This window comes from Cygnus atratus, chromosome 1 (genome assembly GCF_013377495.2).
Source record: "Cygnus atratus isolate AKBS03 ecotype Queensland, Australia chromosome 1, CAtr_DNAZoo_HiC_assembly, whole genome shotgun sequence".
Classification (NCBI taxonomy): Eukaryota; Metazoa; Chordata; class Aves; order Anseriformes; family Anatidae; genus Cygnus; species Cygnus atratus.
In genome coordinates, this window is record NC_066362.1 from 152,814,148 (window position 1) to 152,836,037 (window position 21,890).

General features: G+C 35.1%; 1 protein-coding gene across 5 annotated transcripts in view; it reads left to right on the forward strand.

Moving 5' to 3' along the window:
• Nucleotides 1–21,890, forward strand: part of DOCK9 (dedicator of cytokinesis 9) — a 131,036-nt gene that overhangs the window by 91,316 nt on the left and 17,830 nt on the right. For 3 of the 5 annotated variants that reach the window (XM_050713787.1, XM_035557058.2, XM_035557057.2), the window contains exons 34-44: nt 1,266–1,399; nt 4,556–4,670; nt 6,234–6,300; nt 8,805–8,852; nt 10,748–10,884; nt 16,197–16,312; nt 18,414–18,551; nt 18,880–19,062; nt 19,778–19,891; nt 20,034–20,249; nt 21,510–21,567. In XM_050713787.1, coding sequence (XP_050569744.1) covers nt 1,266–1,399; nt 4,556–4,670; nt 6,234–6,300; nt 8,805–8,852; nt 10,748–10,884; nt 16,197–16,312; nt 18,414–18,551; nt 18,880–19,062; nt 19,778–19,891; nt 20,034–20,249; nt 21,510–21,567 — 1,326 coding nt within the window. Of the gene's footprint in view, nt 1–1,265; nt 1,400–4,555; nt 4,671–6,233; nt 6,301–8,804; nt 8,853–10,747; nt 10,885–11,410; nt 11,455–16,196; nt 16,313–18,413; nt 18,552–18,879; nt 19,063–19,777; nt 19,892–20,033; nt 20,250–21,509; nt 21,568–21,890 lie in introns of all 5 variants that reach the window. The other 2 variants (XM_050713788.1, XM_035557060.2) reach the window with 2 other exon arrangements.

The following is a 21,890-nucleotide window of genomic DNA, read 5'->3' on the forward strand; positions in this document are numbered from 1 at the left end:
TTGTTTCGTGTATAGGTTTGGCTGCTTTTTGATTCTGTACTTGGTTGTCACTTGTACAGAACTCTAATGCAATCAGCTATTCTGTTAGGTCCAGAATTCAGACTGCAAACGAGATCTTTCTTTGGGGATTTTTGTTTTGTTTTGTTTTTCTATTTGAAAGTAAAGCTATTTCCTGAAGAGAGCTGTTTCCCCCCCTCCCTGCCCCCCCCATCGAAGTTTATAGTTGTCTTGCTGCAGAGAAATAGGAGGCAAGAATAGCCTTAGTCACTTATGGCAAGAGCACCATAATCCATGGATTTGTAAATAATAAAATGATTGTTTAGTTTAAATGGCTTTAAACTGAAATAGGGTAGGTTTAGATTAGATATAAGAAGGAAATTCTTCACTGTGAGGGTGGTGAGGCACTGGCACAGGCTGCCCAGAGGTGCAGAGGTGTCCCTGGAGGTGCTCAAGGCCAGGCTGGATGGGGCTTTGGGCAACCTGGTCTGGTGGGAGGTGTCCCTGCCCATGGCAGGGGGGTTGGAACTGGGTGGTCTTTAGGGTGCCTCCCAACCCAAACCATTCTGCGATTCTGTGAATTTTCCACCTCTAAGTGGAATACTGCTTGCACTTGTGGCTATCCTCCTCTCTTTCTTAACGTGATGTTCTGTTTGTTGTTATCTGCTGTAATTAGTTATATCAGTTACTAGTCAATTAAAAAAAAGCCATCTGAAAAATGAGGAAGTTTTCTACAAACTTGTTTTTTCATGCAAGTATATATCTATTGATACATATGTTTTTACATATCAGTGTGCATGTATTTCTACGTAAATCTGCAAGTGCGTGTGTACGCACACTGCTGAAAATATAGAATAAGCTTACCTTCGTTAAAAGTATGTAGAATCATAGAATATCCGAGTTGGAAGGGACCCACAAGGTTCATCTAGTCTAACCCTGGGTCCCCAAAGGGTCACCCAAAAGATCAGACCATGTGTCTGAGAGCATTGTCCAAATGCTTCTTGAACTCTGGCAGGCTCGATGCCGTGACCACTTCCATGGGGAGCCTGTTCCAATGTTTGACCACCCTCTCAGTGAAGAACCTTTTCCTGATATCCAGCCTGAATCTCCCCTGTTGCAGCTTCAAGCCATTCCCTCGGGTCCTAAATGTAATTGTTTGCCTTCTTAAGAAATACATACATATATGGTGGTTTTAGAAGTCTGACTATGGAGTGACTTTTTCAGTATATGTATCGTTTGAGATTTTTATATCATTTTGTTTTGTTTAGCTTCCCCGTACACCACATCAACTCCAAATATTAATTGTGTGAGGAATGCTGACTCAAGAGGCTCTCTTATAAGTACAGACTCGGGAAACAGTCTTCCTGAAAGACACAGTGACAAAAGCAATTCCCTTGACAAGGTAAAAAACAAACAAACACAAAAACTAGCACACACACCTCCAAACATAAAAACAAACAACAACAAAATACCCATAATTTCTAGTTAACTTTCATAATCTCTACTGGAATTGGGCTTTTTAGAAAAACCGCAGAGCAGTGTTTTACATTTTTTTCCCCAGAACAGGTGTCATATGAGCTCTTCTAGCATTGCGTTTATTAAGCTGTTTTGCAGAAAATGCAAATGGATTTTTCAATTTAGAAACATAAGCAGGTGGTTGTGGTTTCCTTTCGCTAGGTAAATGCACTAGGTGAAGTGTAGTAAATTTTGCTTGAGAGAACTGAATTCTGGTTTGGAGAACTTTGATTTTTGTGGAGATCTTCACTCTATCTGTTCTACCCACAGTACACATAGCATTTTAAATCGAATCTTTTAAAATCAATTGCCATGTATTCTCTAGGTAACTTCTCTTATGTTTGACTCTTCTAAATCATTGCACTTTCAACCTATTACAAAGTACGAGTTTTGGCTGCAGTAGCTATGAGTTATTCAGTCATGTCTTTCTAGACCTTGTATTGATGCTGATCACGTTTCGTTTTCTTAGATCTTGTTGTGCACGTCACAACATGTTAACTTTTTCCCCTTGACCCTGACATGCCTTCGTGTGGCAGAGAGAGAAGCTTCTCAGAAGGCACTCTGCTCATGCTATGCGTCCTAATGGAGAAGAAGAAGAAAATTCTCACCCTGCAAAGAAAAACCGTGTTACTATGGATTTTTCACTTCTGACAATTCCAGTTTTACCAGAGAAAATTATGCATGCTGCTTTCCCTCTTCAGTTACAAGAAGTATTTTTTTTTTTTTTTTTTGGTGCTTGGTATATTTAAGCTTCTGAGTGAAGTGTGTGATCAACAGTTTTGCCACTTCTTTGCAACAGTTGAATCTGAAGGCAAATATGTACAAAGCAACCATATAAAATACCATTAAATGGCAAACCTGTGATAGTTCATGATTTAATTAAACCAGAAATACCCAATCAGCTTAAATATCAGCAGAGTTTGAGTCTTATGGTACTTAATATAAATAGGACTAAAAAAATCTTTGACAGTGACCAAGTAAATAAATATCTTGGACATATGCTGTTGCTAAATGGCAATTCTGTCATCTATTACTTAGCTTTCATGTTGTTAATTACTAATGTGTAGTGTTTTTACTAAGTAAAAGAGCTTTCAAAGGAGTCTCCATCCTTTGAAAATTCTACTCTGGTCTGCCAATTTAGGTAGTGCAGGTTTTATGTTTTGCATGCTGTTAGCATTTTCCCTGAATAATACTTAATGCTGGCTTCTAATTCATTGCTTTTCAAACTCTTTCTAGTAGACTAGTTGTTCACTGCACGTATCTTCAGTTTTTTTCTCATTGTTTGATATAATTACTGAAGAGCCATGGTTTTGTTCTAATTTTGTTTCAGAACAGCCTGTAGAGCAATGCTTGTAGAAACATAATTTGCTGAAGTATAGCTATTTTTATTTTAATATGTACATATTTTATATGCTAGTGAGATTATTTAAAAAAAAACCTGTGAGTAGCTGTAGTCCTAGTTTTATCCATGTACATTTTCAACTGTTTCAGGGGGAGTTTTATTTCTGAACAGTATCAAAAAATCTAGGAAATTCAAATTCAGTTTCTGCTCTTCCACCCTATAATTGCCTGCTCTATTTCAATATCTGTAGAGCTGTATAGTAGCACTTCCTCATTTACCAGAGATACTTCAAAGATGAACAGTTCGTGAGGTCTTTAGAATCTTCAGTAATCAGGTTCATGCAGGTGTCCATTTCCTCCTAAATTACAATATTAAATATAGTTTCACATGCCACTGCATGTCCATTCAATGACTAGTATATAACAGATTGCACAGATTGTTTTACGATAGTGATTCTTTCCTTTTTTGGAGTGTGCTAAAGGGCTTAGTAGTCAATTGATGCGTGTGCTGTAAGATGTCATGGATTATCATGTCTCCTGCTTTCAGGAGTGTTCCTAGGTTTTTCTGCCCTTGGAGTATAAACAGTTCTTGCTTAGTTTGTGAAACCAAGTGCTTTTCTCCCTTAAGTCTGTTTTTATTTTCATTTTTGTTTTACTAATTTTGATATAAAGGGTTTTCTCCTAGATTGGTATATATGTCCTTAAAAAGATAATGAGGCCAAGATGATCAAACTTCTTTGTAGAAACTGTTGCACAGCTCGATTATACTAGAACGTTAGCTCTCTGGAAAACTGGCTAAATGCCTGGTTCATCTTCCATTGGGATAAGTGGCCTCACTTAAGTAAGTGAGGGTTAGGCACTAAAAAGGGCATAATATAACCTTTAAGCAAATATTTATATAGCATACCTGTAAAAGCTTCAGACTGAGGATTTTATAATGCTTGATTGTGTGGAAATGATTCTTTTACAAACAAGATATTGCCTAAAGCTCTGTTTCTATATTCTCAGAGTTTTATTTTTTCCTTTTGGTAGCTCTTTCTGTGGTACATATTTTGAAAGTCATGATTTTCTTCTTATTTTTGGACAGATTTTCTTCAATATTGAGTATTGCTGATTAACTAGATTTTGAAGTGGGAGGAAAAGTTTTTTTCTGAGGCAATGGCATGTTACTTATCAGTAGGTGCTTTTACAAAATACACATTATTCCCATACAAGAATCCCTTGGGATTCTTCTATCTTTAAATAGAAGAAATTTAGTGGAGGCTCTGCCTACAGTTCAACATACTCTCTTCAAAAGCAAAGGGGCAGTGTGTGTGTGTGTATATATATAGCTTAACAGTAGCATGTATTTTTAAAGTATTTTAACTAACCAAAAAGGGCATGCCTGATTTCTACACTGTGGTATCTATATGTAATTAACTTGATTTAAAGTCACTGTCAGGTAACTTTTCCTCTTACTCATCCTTCTGGGGGAAAAAAATGTACAAAGAAGGAAATAAAACAAAACAAAGGTAAAGAGGTTTAATTTTGTATGCTTCATGTGTGCAATGTGTGTTTTAGTGACATGTCTCTACATAAAACATTTTTGTCTTCATTCTGAGATCCTTTTTCTGTTGCAGGAATTAATAAGGCAATTTAAAACATTTTAGTTCATTATCAGTTTAAGAACTTTTCAGCCAAAATACATCTGTTTTCTCTTCAGAACCAACAGAGCAGCACTTTAGGAAGTTCTGTTGTTCGATATGACAAACTTGACCAAGCAGAAATCAAGAGTCTGCTCATGTGTTTCCTTCATATCTTAAGAAGTATGTCAGAGGGTAGGTAACGCAACCTATTTTTCATAAATCTGAGATGATGCCTTAGATTTATGCATGTGACTTAAATACCCTTTAAAAATCTGCAGAATATTTTAGGCATAGACATCATGTTGTGCCTTGTTTTACTAAATGTGTGATCAATCAACCTTGAAGCTGACTAAAGACTTGTAGCCATTAAATATTCATTATTCCTGAAAAGTGTGAGGCTACAAGACTTGGTAAGCAAGCGTATGTTTCTGTTTGATAGTAGAATCTGATTTGGCAAATGGAGGTCAAGAACACTTGATTGGTCAAAGAGTTTAGGGCTAGATGAGTTCTCCCTTCTGCAGAACTTCCTGTATGACAAAGAACCAAGTGATCTGATCACAGTGTATGTTTCCATTTCTGGAATGGAGACATTAGTGCTTGCATTCTCCAGGGATGTTTGGGGTAGTAACCATTGAAATTTTTGAAAGAATTGTACTGTCCTGGAGGAGGAGGATCTGGAGCCATAGAAATACTGCACGAATGGCAAATCCTTAACATTACAATCATGCCTATCCTTGATCAATATATATAAAAAAAAGGGGGGAGGGGGGGGAGGGGGAGAAGAGGGGGGGGATTGGTGTCCACTTGGTTTAAAAAAAAAAAAAAGAGAAGAAAATGTCAAAAGTCAGTAATTATTTTCTGTGCCTATTTTATGTAAATTTCTAAAAATCAAGCTTATGTACTGCTATTTGAACTCTAATTTATTACACCATTGAATCAAGAATGAGAATTGAAAGGTTAATAAGTACTTAATATCCAGTCACACTGTTAGATTTTCATGTAATTACATAGATATTTTATGTTTTTCAACTAAAAAGAATAATAAAAAATAACCTTTTTCACTAATTTATACTTTGAAATAATCATAATTTCTGGGAAGCTCAAGCTCTTTTTTTAATTTGTTTTGTGGTTGTGATTCTTCTGGAAAAGAGCAAATGTCATTTTTGTCAAGTGTCATTTTTTGTCAAGCAACATTTTTGACAAGAGACCAGGTCTTGGCTATGCAACTACAAACTTTGTAAAAAATGCATAGCCATTTTTTAAAAATCTGTGCATATAACTTTGATTTGCTGACTAATCTATGGCTGCCATAGTAACCCAACCAAAGCTGAAAAACACTGTAAATTACAAAGGAAGAAATCATAACTTTTAATAAAAAAAATGTTGAGACCAATCTATAAATGGAAGCAGATTATAGAAATAATAGCCCAACATTTTCTTAAATCGTATTTTTTTTTTGCAACTCCGTAGTCACCATTGACTACACAATTATCACTCTTTAAAATATGAAAATGTATGGGAATATTATGGATTAATTAAAAGCATATTGCAGAAATTCACGGAGAATTGACATGCAATTCTATAATCGGCTTCAAGGAAATCTTCAAATAGTAATCATCATTTGTAACCCCACAAGCCATTTTTAGATTCTCTAAATCCTCATTATCTGAAAGCTTAGAGCTTTTTAACTCCTGTAATTAATGCTTTTTTGTACTTACTGACTGTCTTGTTTCTAATATTTTTTCATTTTCCTAGATGCATTGTTTACATATTGGAACAAGGCTACAAAATCTGAACTAATGGACTTTTTCACTATTACAGAGTAAGATTTTTGTTGATTTTAGCATAAAATCATACATTTCACAATGCTGTTAAAGTCTTGAGTGTGAAAATAAATGTATGTGCGTTATTCTTTCTGTATTTGAAAAGTAATACCTTTTCAGTCTTGGTTTATAAATCCTTGACTTGGTGTGCATAATTGCACGTCTGTCTGATTCCATAATAGTTCTGGAATTAGTCTATACAGAAGTGATCTCAGGAAGTTCCTAAATAGGGAGTAGTACTCAGAATATCATTGTGCTCATATAAAATGATCAGAGATTCTCTTGTTGACCTGACTGAATCGTTTCACTTCAGAAACAAAGTGAATATGAACTGTCCTCCTAGCTTTCCTCTTGAGTCTTCCAGCATACTGTGAACAAAAAGATGTATGATGAATTTATTATTTGTTATCAACTGCTACACAGCAGGCCTATCCATATTTAGTATTATTTGTTCATGAGAATTAACTGATACATAAACAGAAAGCGAGGAAGGTGCTGTCTGCTTGAAGTGGGACAACACAGAAGTCTTTCTGCATGCCTTGTTTCACTGAACTGTTTTCCTTAGTTTCCATAGTCCAGGCCCAGTCATTGTAGTATCGGTAATTAATTGTGTTATGGAATGTGATACTCAAAGTTCATTTTAGAAATATATATCAGACAGTATTTTAATTCATCCATTGAGTACATCTGGCATTATGTTGATTGTACCAGAAACAGAACAGAGCAAGTAAATGAGCATATGTAGTAGATTGAAGCAAGAGGTGGAAACTGTGCCAAATTGGTGAGCAGTATTTTGCCATTAGTGGTCTCTTATTTAAGGGCTGGATAAGATTGGTTTGTAATCAAATCAGTAATCTCAAATTACTGATTATCAGAGATTTCCGTCACAATAGCAGTTTAAGGAATACAAAATATAATTCCCATGTGGAATCATTTAGGTTGGAAAAGGCCTTTAGGATCGTCAGGTCCAATCATCCACCTAACACTACAAGTCCAATGCTAAATCATATCCCGAAGTGCCACACATCTCTTAAGTGCCTCCAGGGATGGGGACTCCAGCACCTCCCTGGGCAGCCCGTTCCAATGCTGACCACACTCTACATGAAGAAATTCTTCCTGATACCTAGTATAATCCTCCTCTGGCACAGCTTAAGGCAGTTTCCTCACATCCTATCACTTGGCACCTGAGAAGAGCCCTACACCTTCCTTGCTGCAACCTCTTTTCAGATAGTTGTAGAGAAAGATAAGCTTGGCAAATTAGGTTATAGTCTCAATCTTCTCACTGGATCTGAACCAGTAGTATTTTGATTTCTTAAAAATACACGTTTAAGTGTAGACTTTTTTTTTTAATGTCAAAAAATGTCTTTTAGGATATGTCTTTATCTTCTTATTATTGTAAAAGAAGATTCCCTTTAGAAAATAGTTTTGTCAGAACTCTGTTGCTGATGTCCTGGAATCTGGAGACCTTAAAAAATGGGGAATAAATAAATAAAATAAAATAAAACAACAATGAAGTAACCTGTTACCAAGGAAACTTAGGCTGGAGGGCATACATTTTGATTTTTTCACCTTATTTTGAACCCTTATTCACATTTTTCAAAATGTGCATATATCTATATATATGTAATACCTGGTTATCGCTGTTTCTTTCTTTCTTTCTTTCTTTCTTTCTTTCTTTTTCTGTTCTTTACATCTTACATTGCTGTTCATTTGTAAATTACTTATAACTGTGAACTTCATTTCATGTAATGGAATCTTGTTTGTAATAATTGACACTAAACATTACTTCTCTATACATATTAAAAGTCTATACAAGATGAATCCATACAAGATGGACCCAAACTGGAGCACAAGATGTTCTGTGTAAACATCAGGAAGCACTTCCTTACCCTGTGGGTGAACCTGTGGGCGCTGGTACAAATTGCCCAGAGTGGCTGTGGAGTCTCCTTCTTTGGAGGTCTTCAAAAGCTGCCTGGACATGGTCCTGGGCAACCTGCTCTGGGTGGCCCAGTTTGAGCAAGGGGTTTTAATCAGATGGCCTCCAGAGGTGCCTTCCAAGCTCAGCCATTCTGTGATTCTATGAAGCACTGGACTCTGTGTTTATGTTTTTCTTATGTGCTCTGTTTTTTCACAGTTTGCTCTTCTAGCTTGGCACTGTTAGACTCCCACTAGGTGTTTTGATGCAGATAAGTTGAGATAGGTGTGCTCTTGAGGCAGCCTTACGTCTTTGACATTAATCCCAATTTGACGAAAACAACAACCATCCATGATTGATTTCAAAGCAGCTGTGTCTGCTTTGAAAATTTTTCTTGGCTTGAGGTTTGGAAAGGAATTTCAAGGGTGGGAGAAGTTAAGTTTTATGACTTAAGAGTTTAAAGTTAAATGAAAATAATAGTTAAATAATTCCAATGTACATAAATTTATAACATACATAATAAATGTACATAAATTTATATTGCATTGTTTTAAGTGTTGTTTCTCTGACTTTTTGTGTTCTCTGCAGAGTATGCTTACATCAGTTCCAGTACATGGGAAAACGATACATAGCCAGGTACTGTGTGGAATTTTAATTTAGCTGGCTTGTCCACTAAGAATAATAGTGTGTACACTAGTGTGTACATTAGGAATAATAATGTGTACACTAGTGTGTGGGAGTAGAAAAGTTATTGTAAAATGATATATAATTTTGAAGTAAGCAACTGGTTAATATTAATAATTCTGTGTCCTATCTGAAAGTCTGGTATCTGTTTTAGAACAATGTGTGTTGTGCTTATAATTAACTACTTTAAAGTTTACTTGCCCTTCATACTATCTTTTTACAGCAGTTTTTTTCATTGAAATAATGTCTTTGGAGAAGAAGTTTTATTATTTATTTTAATGTTTTGTTTATTCACTTGGCCATAAAACCATGTCAGTTGAAATGTTTTAGAAATTTAATGTAGTGATTTTACTGAAAGGTGAGTGGTGGACATTCCAGTTCTCCTGTTTTTCAGTTCGATGTCTGAAGTACTGCTAGATACCTGCGTGCTCCCACTGATGTCTGTTTAGGAGAAAATCTCTGAAATGTCCTAAATTATTTGAATATCTTTGCATTAATGTGTTTTTTAATGCAAAATACTTTTTTAATAGAATAAAATATAGCAATTCATTTAGACTTCACACTGTAGTTGACATGGTGAAGTATATTATTATAATTTTAATAATACTAAAATAATATAATATTATAATTATAATATTATAATTAAACTTATGGCATTGAAATACTGGCCCTTCTGAACTTGGTGAGAAAGTTATTGCTGACATTAGGATAGTAAGGTATTCTAAGATGTTAGCTTTTTAGATTTTAATTTAGATATGATAGTATGTGAATCTGATTCTACAAACAACAAACATGACTACCTTCCTGGATTTTTTTTCAGAAAAGGATCTCCTCTGTGTTCACACACCTTTAAAAAAAAAAATTATATGTATATATAAAAATCAGTGGCTTTCTTAATGTTTTGATTGTAACCTTTGTGCTTTAATGTACTTCAAACTCTGGATTTACAGGAATCTGTAATTTTTAGTTTTCTTCTGAAAAATGCTTTAAACTAATTCTTTTGACTAGTTTTTAGAGAAGATTACCGCGCTTCCTTTTTGTTTACTGATTGCTTAGTCTGTGTACTGCATGTTATGCTAAAAAAGAACTAAGCTGTAGAATCATCTTGTGTTCTGCAGAGGTATTGAATTTCCACAGTTACTGTAGCTTTCTAGTCTTTCACATTGTTGTTACACTAAAGTATATCACAATCAATGCACGTACTCTTAAAATACCTAAACGACATGGAATGAAAGGGAACAGGGAATTAATTATTCAAGCACTGGTTTTCATTTTTCATCAGCTCTGGTGGTGGTACACAATAGGAAGTTAGCCTGTACTGATTGCTAACACAGATTACTTTTCTGTTTTCTTCACTTGATTGCTGCAAGTTTAACAAAGTATATGGCTCTTCTCCCTTCCTGCTTGGGTAAGATGTCCATGATAATACCTCAGCTAATTCTTGCTTTCCTGTTGCATGTATGCCTTCTAATTTTACCACTGTGTGTCCTTCTAACCCTTTTCTAATTTTTTTACAATCGAAATAGAGGATTTGGTTTTGGGTTCTGAATATTTTCAGAATCTTCATATTCTCAAATATTTGTTCACAAGAGCTCTGAAGTAAATTTAACATTTCCAGAGTGACTGCTTGTGTGCTTTTGCTGTCGTGCTTCGAGGATTTTAGGAGTTTGCTATGATACTTTTTTTAAGCTACCTATTTTTGTTTTATAAGTAAAACATTAAATAGGTTGCATTGTGATTCCTCCTATAAAACTTCTTGTGCTGTAGCTGCTTAACTAACACTTCCTGTCTTGCTGCAGGTTGACATGTCTAACTTTTGCTTCTATCCCATTTCACCCATCTTGCAGGAACCAGGAGGGGTTGGGATCCATAGTTCATGATCGAAAATCTCAGACATTGCCTGTTTCCCGTAACAGAACAGGAATGATGCATGCCAGATTGCAGCAGCTGAGCAGCCTGGATAACTCTCTCACTTTTAACCACAGTAAGTCTCATGACATGGTAACATTCATCATCCTCAACCAGTACCACAACACCAGAGGCAGGTCCCAGAGCCACACCAGTGCATTTCAATAACTTTTATTGTTCTAGGTCAAATGAATAACTGGAATCAGTCGATGGTCTGTTCCCTCCTTTATGATAAAACAATCAATGCTGGCTGATGCCATAACATGGAGCATGGTTAACCACACTGTATTTCAAAATTGTTTTTTTCTTTTTTTTCAATTATAGGCACATCTACTCTGTGCTGCATATAGTTACAGAATTTACTTCGTTAAGCTTTATTATTTTTTTCTATTTGTTTCATTAGGCTTCATTTTTTTCCCAATTGATCTTATAGACATTTAATCTAAAAGTAAAAATTTGCACTTTGACCATATCTCCATGTTTTGACATCTCCTAAGGAGAAATGAGCTTCTTAGAATTTCTACGGAGAATGTGAAGCCCATGATTTAGTTTGTCTGGAAGTGAAAAAGCGTCCAATAATGAAGTGATTTTTCTGTTTTCAGTGTGAGAAAGATATCAAGTGTTCTTGGAATTTCTGTAGACAATGGTAAGATTTAATCAGGTTGAAGTCAGCTTCTATAAGACTGCTGTATTGAAATCTGCTTATGTCCTATCTTTTTAAATATGCTGCTCTTAAATTGCAAGTACGTAAAGTATTCTGAAGCACCATTTTGCAATCTTCAGCTTCAAAAGCAATGAAACTGGTTGACTAACCCAGTAAAATGCAACACTGGGACTGAAAAGAATTGTGTGCAGTAAAGCAGTTTTTTGACTTAACTGTACGTTCACTAAACTCATTTATTTCCTAAAGCATATCTAACTGCCCCCTACAGATACTTAAAACCTTTTAGCTCATTATCTGTAATGTAAAGCAACAGTTAACCTAATTGCACAAGACTTACCGTGCAGTCTAGTGGAAAACTAAAAGTACAAAACAACAAAAACAGCCTTGTGTTTTTAAATACATTCTCCTATTTTTTAAATATAAAAAAAAATGCAATTCTTTGAATTAAACATTTCAGAAAACTATATAGTTGTGCAAATTTTTTTTCATGTAAGCAGTGTTCTGATGATATATCAGCAGATACAGCTGCAGTAAATTTTTACATGTTTTTTGATACACAAAAGAAAGAGCTTTTACACTGTGCAAATATATATATACAGCATGGTAAAGTACTCTGTAGAGAGACTGATTTAAAAATAAATAAATGATTCTCTGGGAAATGTCTGCTTCTGGGCCCTGTGTGCAAAAACAACTTTATACTTCCAGAACTTCTCGAAGTTTACTGATTTTTAAGGACAGTGAGCTGAAAGATTTTAATTAATGCATGCTTATGTAAAAATGAGCTTTGTTCTTCTTCATGTAGTTTGAAGGAATTATCATAGAAGTCTCATTCAACTAACTTTGAGTAATGTGATAATAGTGTTTTTAATGTTGGAAATTTAATAAACATCAGGATATTACACTTTGTATTGGCCATGGTTTTGTAAAGTGAAAACATGCTGCTATAAAAGCCATGTCAAATGTTAAATTGATTTTTATAACTTTGGTCTTGTTGTCTGACTTTTAGTTTTGTGTACTTGTCACTTTGACTTTATGCTTTATCTAGGGTAGTCTTCAGAACTTTAATAGATCTTTTAGATATCCTGTATGGGCACTATGTGACAGGATGTAACTGGTGGAAATAGTTCCTGTCTTGGTAAAGGATCATGATTTTAGAAACAAGTAAGGTTGTCTATAAGTGTAACTTATAAACCTAATTTCTCTGTTCCTTTCTAATCGTTTAACAAAGGAAAAGAAGTGATATCATGGTATAAGTAATATTTCAGACCTCTGAGGAATGTCAGTATAGTTTTGTGCCTAGGTGTGAAAGAAACTAAGTTTTTCGTTGAAATTTCAAAAGTATTTCAGTATAAACAAAAAGAAGGCGGATCTATATGTGTATCATTGAGGCTGGAAGAGAGAGGGAAGCTCAGTATAACAGAAGCGACACACAGATGTACACAGAGATAAACCCTGATTCTGTAATAGCAGCGCATGATCATTGTCAAGACCATAGTCATTAAAGATTAATCAATTTTTAGTGTTTGTAGTTGGTTTTAAACGCATGTTCATATGCATGTCCATGCAGATGTCCATATCATATGTAGTAAGTCAGCCTTTTAGCTAAGCCCAGCTGAGTGTTACTTTGTTTGCATACTCCCCCAAATTTCCCTTTAGTAATAATGCAGTGTAATCAAACAGACTTATTTATTTGTTTATTCTAAATTATTTATGAGAAAAAAAATGAACCGTCTGAAATCCCATCCATTAGCTACAGTTTTTACTTAGAATCATAGAATATCCTGAGTTGGAAGGAACCCACAAGGATCATTGAGTCCCACTTCTGGATCTGCACAGGACCCTCCAGAAATCAAACTATGTGCCTTGAGAGCATTGTGCTTCTCGAACTCTGGCAGGCTTGTTGCTGTGACCTCTTCACTGGGGTGCCTGTTCTAGTGCCTGGCCACCCTCTCAATGAAGAGCTTTTTCTCGATACCTCTGTCAACCTGACCCTTCCCTGTCCCAGCTCCATGCCATTCCCTCAGGTCATGTCACTGTCCCCAGAGAGCACAGCTCAGCGCCTGCCCCTCTGCTCCCCTCATCTGGAAGCTGTATGTCACAATAAGTTCTCCCCTCAGTCTCCTCTTCTCCAGGCTGAACAAACCAAGTGACTTCAGCTGCTCCTTATACAGCTTCCCCTTTAGACACTTCATCATCTTTGTTGCCCGCCTTTAGATAGATTTATGTCTTATATTGCAGCACCCAAAACAGCACATGATACCCAAGGTGGGGCATACAAGCGCAGAGCAGAGCTCAACTATCTTCAACTAGCTAAGTGCCTGATGCACCTCAGGATACATACTTTTGGTCCTTTTGGCTACCAGGGCACACTGGCTCACGTCAACAACAAAATGAACCAGAACCCCCAGATCCCTTTCCATGGGGCTGCTTTTCAGCCTCTTTTCCCCCAAGTCTGCATGTTTAGCCAGGGTTGCCTTGTCCCATGTGCAGCAGAATCCAGCACTTGCTCTTGTTGAACCTCATGCAGTTGGCAATTGTCCAGCACTCTAATCTATCAGGATCTCTCTGCAAGGCCTCTCTGCCCTTGAGGGAGTCAATAGCTCCTTGTAATTTAGTATCATCTGCAAGTTTAGTTTGAGTCCTGCATCCAGGCATTTTATAATAACTTTGAAGAGGACTGGCTCTAAAATGGAGCCTAGTGGAACCCCTACTAGTGACTGGCTGCCAGCCTGATGTAACCCCTTTTACTGTAGACCTTTGAGCCCAACTTGTCAGCAAATTGTTGACACATCGTATGGTGTACTTGTCTAGCTGCATGTGGGACACTTTGTCCAGAAGGATGTCATGAAAGACAATGTTGAAAGCTTTCCTACAATAAAATTAAAAAATCACTTATACTGCTTTACCATGGCCAACTAGGTGGATAACCTTGCCATAAAAGGAAGTTAATTTCCTTAAACAGAACTTTTCTTTTGTGAACCCATGTTGGCTATGACCGATGACTGCATTATATTTCAAGTGTTTTTCAATAATTCCCAGGCTAATTTTCTCTGTAGTTTTACCAGGCACTGAAGTGAGATTGACAGGCCTGTAATTACCAGAGTCGTCTTTCTTACCCTTCCTGAAAATTGGAACCAAATTGGAACCTAGGATTTATAATAACTTTGAATCTGGAAGAGCAAACAAATTATCTCTTTAAAGAGTATTTCCCCTGTCCTCAGTGCAGTTTTCAAAATAGCGATCATCTCTTGATGTCTTCAACAATATGGAAACGACAAGATTTCTGGTCACACAAAGGGTGACTGCTATGAAAAAGCATCTACCTTTGAATTTCTTGAAGGTTAAGGATGTACTTACTAAAAGAAAAATGTTGGCAAATGGCTGTTGTGCTAAAACTTGCTTCCAAATACTGGTTGTTCCTTTCTGTCATTACAGAGGTAATTGGAGTGAAGCCATAAAGAAAATACATGGGAAAAGAAAGAGGTGGAGGCAAAGAGAATGTAGATAGGAAAGAAATGTATACTTCTGAACAGAGCATGTATAAATCCACAGAAACTAGTAGTTATTCTGGCTCCCTTTCAATGTTTAGGAGAGCTATAAAGCAGGCAAAATATGCTAGTGGAGGTTCTACAGATCTTTTTTTTCCCCCTACATTTCATTTTATATTCTCATTTTGAGTTTTTGCTTCATAATTTTGTTCTTAAAAACAGACACAGGTTTCAAACCATGACTTTTCCTTTTAACCTACATATTGGAGTAGGTCTGCTTAGTGTGATTAGGTCTGCTTAGTCTGAATAAGGGAAGAGAAAAAAAATCTGTGTACAGGTATGCATGCATACTTCAGCCAGGGAAGCAAGAGGGTGCAGAAAGAAATGGCCGAGTGTCAGCATAAAAGAATGTCATTTCTTCTCTTCCTTTCTTAGTCTCGACAAGTTCACATCATGCTTCTCATTGATTTAGTGATGCTAAGTTGGCTGTAAATCTAACATATCAATGTGGTCCAGACCAAATTTGTGTAAAGCAACCAGAACTCATTTGCAATCTAGTTCTGAAAGATCAATATTAAGGAACATAAACAACATATTTTAACCAGTGCTGAAGCATGATACATTTTTAAAATTATTTGAATGCAATATGGAATTAAAAGCATAAAAGCATTTTTTGTTTAAATATGGAGTTATTACATGATATTGCTACAGAGCAGAATGACTTCAGTCATTCAGTCTTCAACTGCATATAAGTGCATGACTGTATTCCTTCAACTCTTGGTGTTTTGTATTTTTATAATGATTGACTTTGAGATCATTATAACATCACTAAATTGCCAATACATATTTTCATCTGTAACTCCATGCTACCATAGTATTTATTTTAGGAATATATGTATGTATATGTGTAAGTATATATATTTATATAAATACACACATGTATATACATACATATATATGAAGCATCTGACACTTTAATGTTTTCATTGCTATTTAATGCTTCTGTTGCTGACATTCATCCTTAATGTATTTTTATAATCTTCTGCAAATTAAGCTAGAATAATTATGTGTATATTTGACAAATACTTAAATACATATGAAATATTTTTCTGTATTGAATATTAATTCTTGCAAGGCTTTTTACTTGTTAATCTTCTAGTTCAGCAAGTCTTTTGGAAATAAGAAACGTTTAAATGAGTATACTAAGCACTTACACTTCATTTGAAATTTCTGTAGGCTATGGCCATTCAGATGCAGATGTTCTTCACCAGTCTTTACTTGAAGCAAATATTGCCACTGAAGTTTGCCTTACAATTCTGGATACTCTGTCATTATTCACAATGGCTTTTAAGGTTTGTTCTTGACTTGATGTTAACATTTCCTATAATTATCTTTCAGAATAAATATTTTTAAAATGTTTTTAAAAAAATATTTTAAATATTGTAATATAGTACTATATTTTTTGCATTTCATTGTTGTGTCATGTGACAGCTGATAATGTGTCACAGCAAAATGCTTTGGCTTCAGTTACACATGTACAGACATTCCTTACTGATCAGCAGTATTCTGTTGGAAAAGCTACTCCCTCATCCTAACTTTCTAAATATTCCTAGAAACCATAGTGTTTACTTAATGAGTGGTAAAATTGTCTGTTCTATGTCAAGACCATAATTGATATTTGGATACACTCAAACTTCTATAATGAACTTGGCCTCTTCTTATACGAAGTCACTCGGTAACTAACAGCAATTTGTGTGTATTTCTTTTCTGTAATTTTATTTCAATTTGTCTACTGATGAGACTTCTATTTTAGTTTTATGAGCTACTGTAGTTTTTCTGTGAAATCTCAGTAGACCACTTGCACACCCTGTGGGTGTGAGTTTTTATTTGTTATCTGTGGGTTTTTTGGTTGTTTGTTTTTTCAGCATTCAGAAACATTGGAGTTGAAGCTATAAAAAGGAGGGATAGTAGCTTTAGCTTGTTTCTCCCCCGGTTAGAACATCCTCTTTGGATTGAGGTCCTTGCTTGAAGATTCAAATTTAATGCCTTATTTAATGCCTTTAGTCTAATCATGAAAACACAAGCTTATTTATAATGAGATTCCTTTTATAAGTAATTTAATTAGAAAGCATTTAGAATTGGCTCTGACCATAGGCTGTGTGGCAGAATTGAAAAATGAAGATACCTAGTTTTAAAGTCAGAAGAATGATCACTAATCTTACAGTTATCAGCTGCCAATCACACTTGGAATGACAGTCTTTCAAGGTTATTTGTATGTAGTATGTTCAGAAAGTAGTTAGGAATAGTCTACAAGGAAAGTAGACCATAATAGTCTACAAGATGGAAGTAAAACAGGTAAGAGGATCAGGAGCTGCTGTTCAATGAACTACACTAAAATATGTGTAATACCAATCTGCTTCTTTTGGAAATAGTAAGCATATTATATAGAAGGCCAGACAACTTTTTCTGTTTAGTGTCATCTTTCACTAGCAAGGCTCATATCTCTGTTACTTGTTATAACAGGGAAATCACAAGTTGCGTCTGCTTCTTGGTAGACTTTTAACTGATCCTGTGTGAATTCCCACTGCTTGAGGTTGCTTTAGTGAACTACCTACCTATGATGCTGGCACATCTGAAGTAAAGATGTTATATCAATTTCCTCAGAAGGATAGAAATTTGTTGGAAAACATTTAATTGTTTTGCTATAAATCTGCAAGTAGTAAGCCTAGCATCTTTTAGGACTTGCAGTTAGCTGTATAGGTTTGGGTCATCTGTATTCTGTTTCAGGACATACTTTTTTTTTCCAATGACCAAGTATGCTGACTGGCTTATATCCAACCCTTAATGTCTAGCTTCCTCTAAAATATAAGCCTGCCTGTATCTTCCTTGCATAACATTGGAGATTTTTGGTCTCCTGAAAGCATTTGTATTTATTCATCCACAAAGTTTGAAAGCACACTGAGTTTTTTTCTAGTCTGCGAGTCATGTTATCAGACTGGTTCTCAGCATGGCTTTTATTGTAAGATCACCTCCTTTGATCTTATAGTATTGGACCCAAAATGCCAAGGGCTATGCTGAGATCCCTCAGGAAGGCATCTGTTGATGATTCAGAAATCAAAAGTAACCGTGTGTATTGCGTGCCTTAGAATGAGCTTTTTAAATATTGAGACAGATAAGACTCTGAAAACTAATACTTTCATTTTAAGAGCCTTGTAGTAGGAGGTACTGCTATGGGAAAATTCCACTATTTGAGCTGCTGAGGCCATCGTAACCAAAGTGAGTTAATTCTTTGCATGTGCCTCTTAAAGCTGTTAGTAAATGTAACTAACAGCTGTTTAAAAACAAAACAAAACAACAACAACAAAAACATTGTGTTCTATAAGTCTATTCAGAATGTTCTTAAAGTGTGAATGTACAGTACAAAAATCCTATATTCTCACTTTTAATTTAAAGAATCAACTGCTGACTGATCATGGGCATAACCCACTGATGAAAAAAGTATTTGATGTGTACCTCTGCTTCCTTCAAAAGAATCAGTCTGAAACAGCACTGAAAAATGTCTTCATTGCTTTAAGGGCACTTATTTATAAGGTAAGAAGTTTTAAGTAATTAATCTTCAGGTACTTATTCAGTTCTTTAGCTAGCAATATACTATCAAGAAGCTTAAGAACTAAAAACTCCAAATTTAAATTAGTAAATAAGGAGGACTGGCCTAATCCCAAAAACATGAAATAATTATTCTTTGAATTGCTGTAAAAATCATTTTGTTTGAACTGTTTTTTTCCATTTTTTTCCATAACTGTTTTTTTCCATTGTTTGAAAATATTAATATACTTGTATTTTTCTTGATCTGCTTATTTTGTCAAGAACCAGAGTTCTTGTTAATGAATAACTTATTTCTTTTCTGCTTTTTCTTCAGTTTCCTTCTACGTTTTATGAAGGTAGAGCTGATATGTGTTCTGCCCTGTGCTATGAGATTCTGAAATACTGTAATTCAAAATTGAGCTCCATTCGTACTGAAGCTTCACAGTTACTGTATTTCTTAATGAGAAATAATTTTGATTACACAGGGAAGAAATCTTTTGTTAGGACACATCTGCAAGTTAGTATAATTTCTTTATTTTTCTTTGTGTTTTTAAATGTCATGTGGCCTGTACTTGTAGGTGTGCAGCTGCATGTTAGTGTGCAAAGTCCTGTCACATAAAGACATAAAAGAAATCACTTTTTATTCAAGCAAGGCTGGTGCTGTTCCAAGAGAAAGAAAATGGCAATAGAAGTATGTTCAGTACAAGGAAATAATTCAAAACAATTCAATGGCCTTGTGTTTTGTAGGAAATAATTATTATTTGTGAATAGCAAATGTTGTGTTATGTAGATGTTATTGTGATTGTTAAGTAGCATACAATGTTGTGTCTGAAGAAGAAAGGAATGAGGCAACAAGCACCTGTAAGTCCTAAAACCTAGAAATAAAACCTAGAAATTTTACTTTAATAAAACAGAATTACCTGGAAATAAAATGATTCTGATGAAGCTGGGAACAATAGTTAACTACTTTTATGACTTTTGACTAGTTTACCCGGCAGTCTGTCATTAGACCAGAGGATGATCGTGCATGAAATTTATGCAAGCCTGTTTTTTCTTTCCTATGTTACGTACAAATAATTTTGGGGGAAACAAAAAGTCTTTCAAATACCATTTCACTTCAAGAAATTATCTTTCATTTAAAAAGAACAAACCTTCCTTTGTAATTGCTTCAAAGGTACATTGCAAGGGTATTATATTAAATATACACTAACCAGACTTTTGTTTGTGTCAAGGTTATTATTTCAGTAAGCCAGTTGATTGCTGATGTTGTTGGAATTGGAGGAACTAGATTTCAGCAGTCCCTTTCCATCATCAATAATTGTGCCAATCACGACAGAATTATTAAGGTTTGGTTTTATTCTTCTTTCCATACAATAGAAACGCTGCTTTAAAACTCTTTCTCAGTGTCTTTCACAAATACATTTCAACTTTTTCTATGATGCAAATAATAGAAGAAGATAATAGTTAACGTAACTTTCCATGTTTTAGCACACCACATTCCCTTCTGACGTTAAGGATTTAACAAAACGGATTCGTACAGTACTGATGGCTACAGCTCAGATGAAGGAGCATGAGAATGATCCAGAAATGCTTGTAGACCTCCAGTACAGTTTGGCAAAGTCTTATGCTAGTACACCTGAACTAAGGAAGACGTGGTTAGACAGCATGGCAAGGATCCATGTTAAAAACGGGGATCTTTCAGAGGTAAGAGAAGACCAGACTGTTTTTAGCTTCTTAGTAAGCTTAATTTTCTTGACATCAAAAGTACTGTAATTGTTAGTGTGTAAGGATTATTAAGCGTGTATGGATTTTAATTAATTTTGAATTCTTAGTAGATTAACTTCAATGGCTGATAAGATTTTGTGCTACACAAATACATCTGTAAGTCATTTCTCATTATTAATGTAAGGCATATGTTTAAATAATATAGCTGATTTGCTACTAAATCAGGAATGCTCAATGTAAACCATAGAAGAATCAGACCATCTACTTAAACCTATCCATCAGTTATCAATTAACTAAACACTTAGTTACACCCTGAATTCCTTTCCAGTTGCCCTTAGAGAATTATCTTGATTCTCTTCCAGAGTGCTTACTAAAAAAACTCCCAATGTTCTTAAAATTGATGAATAGCAATTTTGTTGCTAGAAAAAAGAAAGCTCTCTGATTTCACCAGACTGTTAAAAGATTTAATACCAGCAACAGGGAGAGGTGGAAGTGGGGATTTTTGTCTTGATGTGTTTATTGGATCAGTATAGAGAATTAATATTGTCTCTTTCTGGAAGTTTGTTCAATCTGAATTTCATAAATATGTCTATTACCCTTATCATCATGTAAGCAAGTAAATACCTCCAAGAAATCATATCCTACTCATGTTTTAGTACTGTACTTCTTTTATTCTGTATGGTAACAATGCATAAGACATACACAGTACTGTTAATAGTTTGCATTTTGATAGAAACATCTCCAGATCAGAACTTTCAGAATATAAGTTCTTTGTAAAAACAGACCTAAAAAAGGACTAATTTTTCATTAAAAACACAAAATCTTTGACCATACAGCTAGATGAGAACCTCTGTAAATCAAGTCCAACCCCATACAAAGTATGAATTAGAGAGAATTCCTGACACTTTTCTCCTTTAGCTCCAGTACCTGAGATTCTACAGCCTCCATATGTAAAAATTTTGCTGCTAAGCTTTAACCTTTTTAAAGAAAAATCTTGAATCTTTGTCTTTTCTGTAAAGAAAAGTGGTCAGTGACAACTTAAACAACAACAACAACAAAAAACTACTCAGACTACTCTGTCCCTCTTATCTTTTCTCCACTGTTTACCAGACTGCAACAACCAAATTACTTTTTTTTTTGTTTTTTTTTAAAAAAAGGGACTCAGGCTAGGGCTTTTCTTATATACCTGGTTTTCAGTAGTTCCATTGTAATTGTAACTTATAAATGTTTCTGTTTTAGGCAGCAATGTGCTATGTCCATGTAGCAGCACTGGTTGCAGAATATCTCACACGGAAAGGTATGATTTTGAAATCTTACTTAAATGTGGGTTGTTGTTGTTTTTTTTTTGTCCCTATAATTGCATTATAGTTTAACAATAGTTTGCCTGAGGAAGTTGTAAGCATTTCAGTGTTCACCAAGGAAAAAATTCTGACTTAAGTGGATAGCATACCTACAACAACATACTTGCACGTTTAAGGGTCATCATTTCATCATTTCACATGAAGATAAAATAAAATTTTTAGGAAAGTAATAAATAAAAAATAAATAATAATTTTACACTACAGTTGCTAATAGCTGGTGAGACCCTTTCTAAGCAACCTTAGTGAATATTCATGTTCA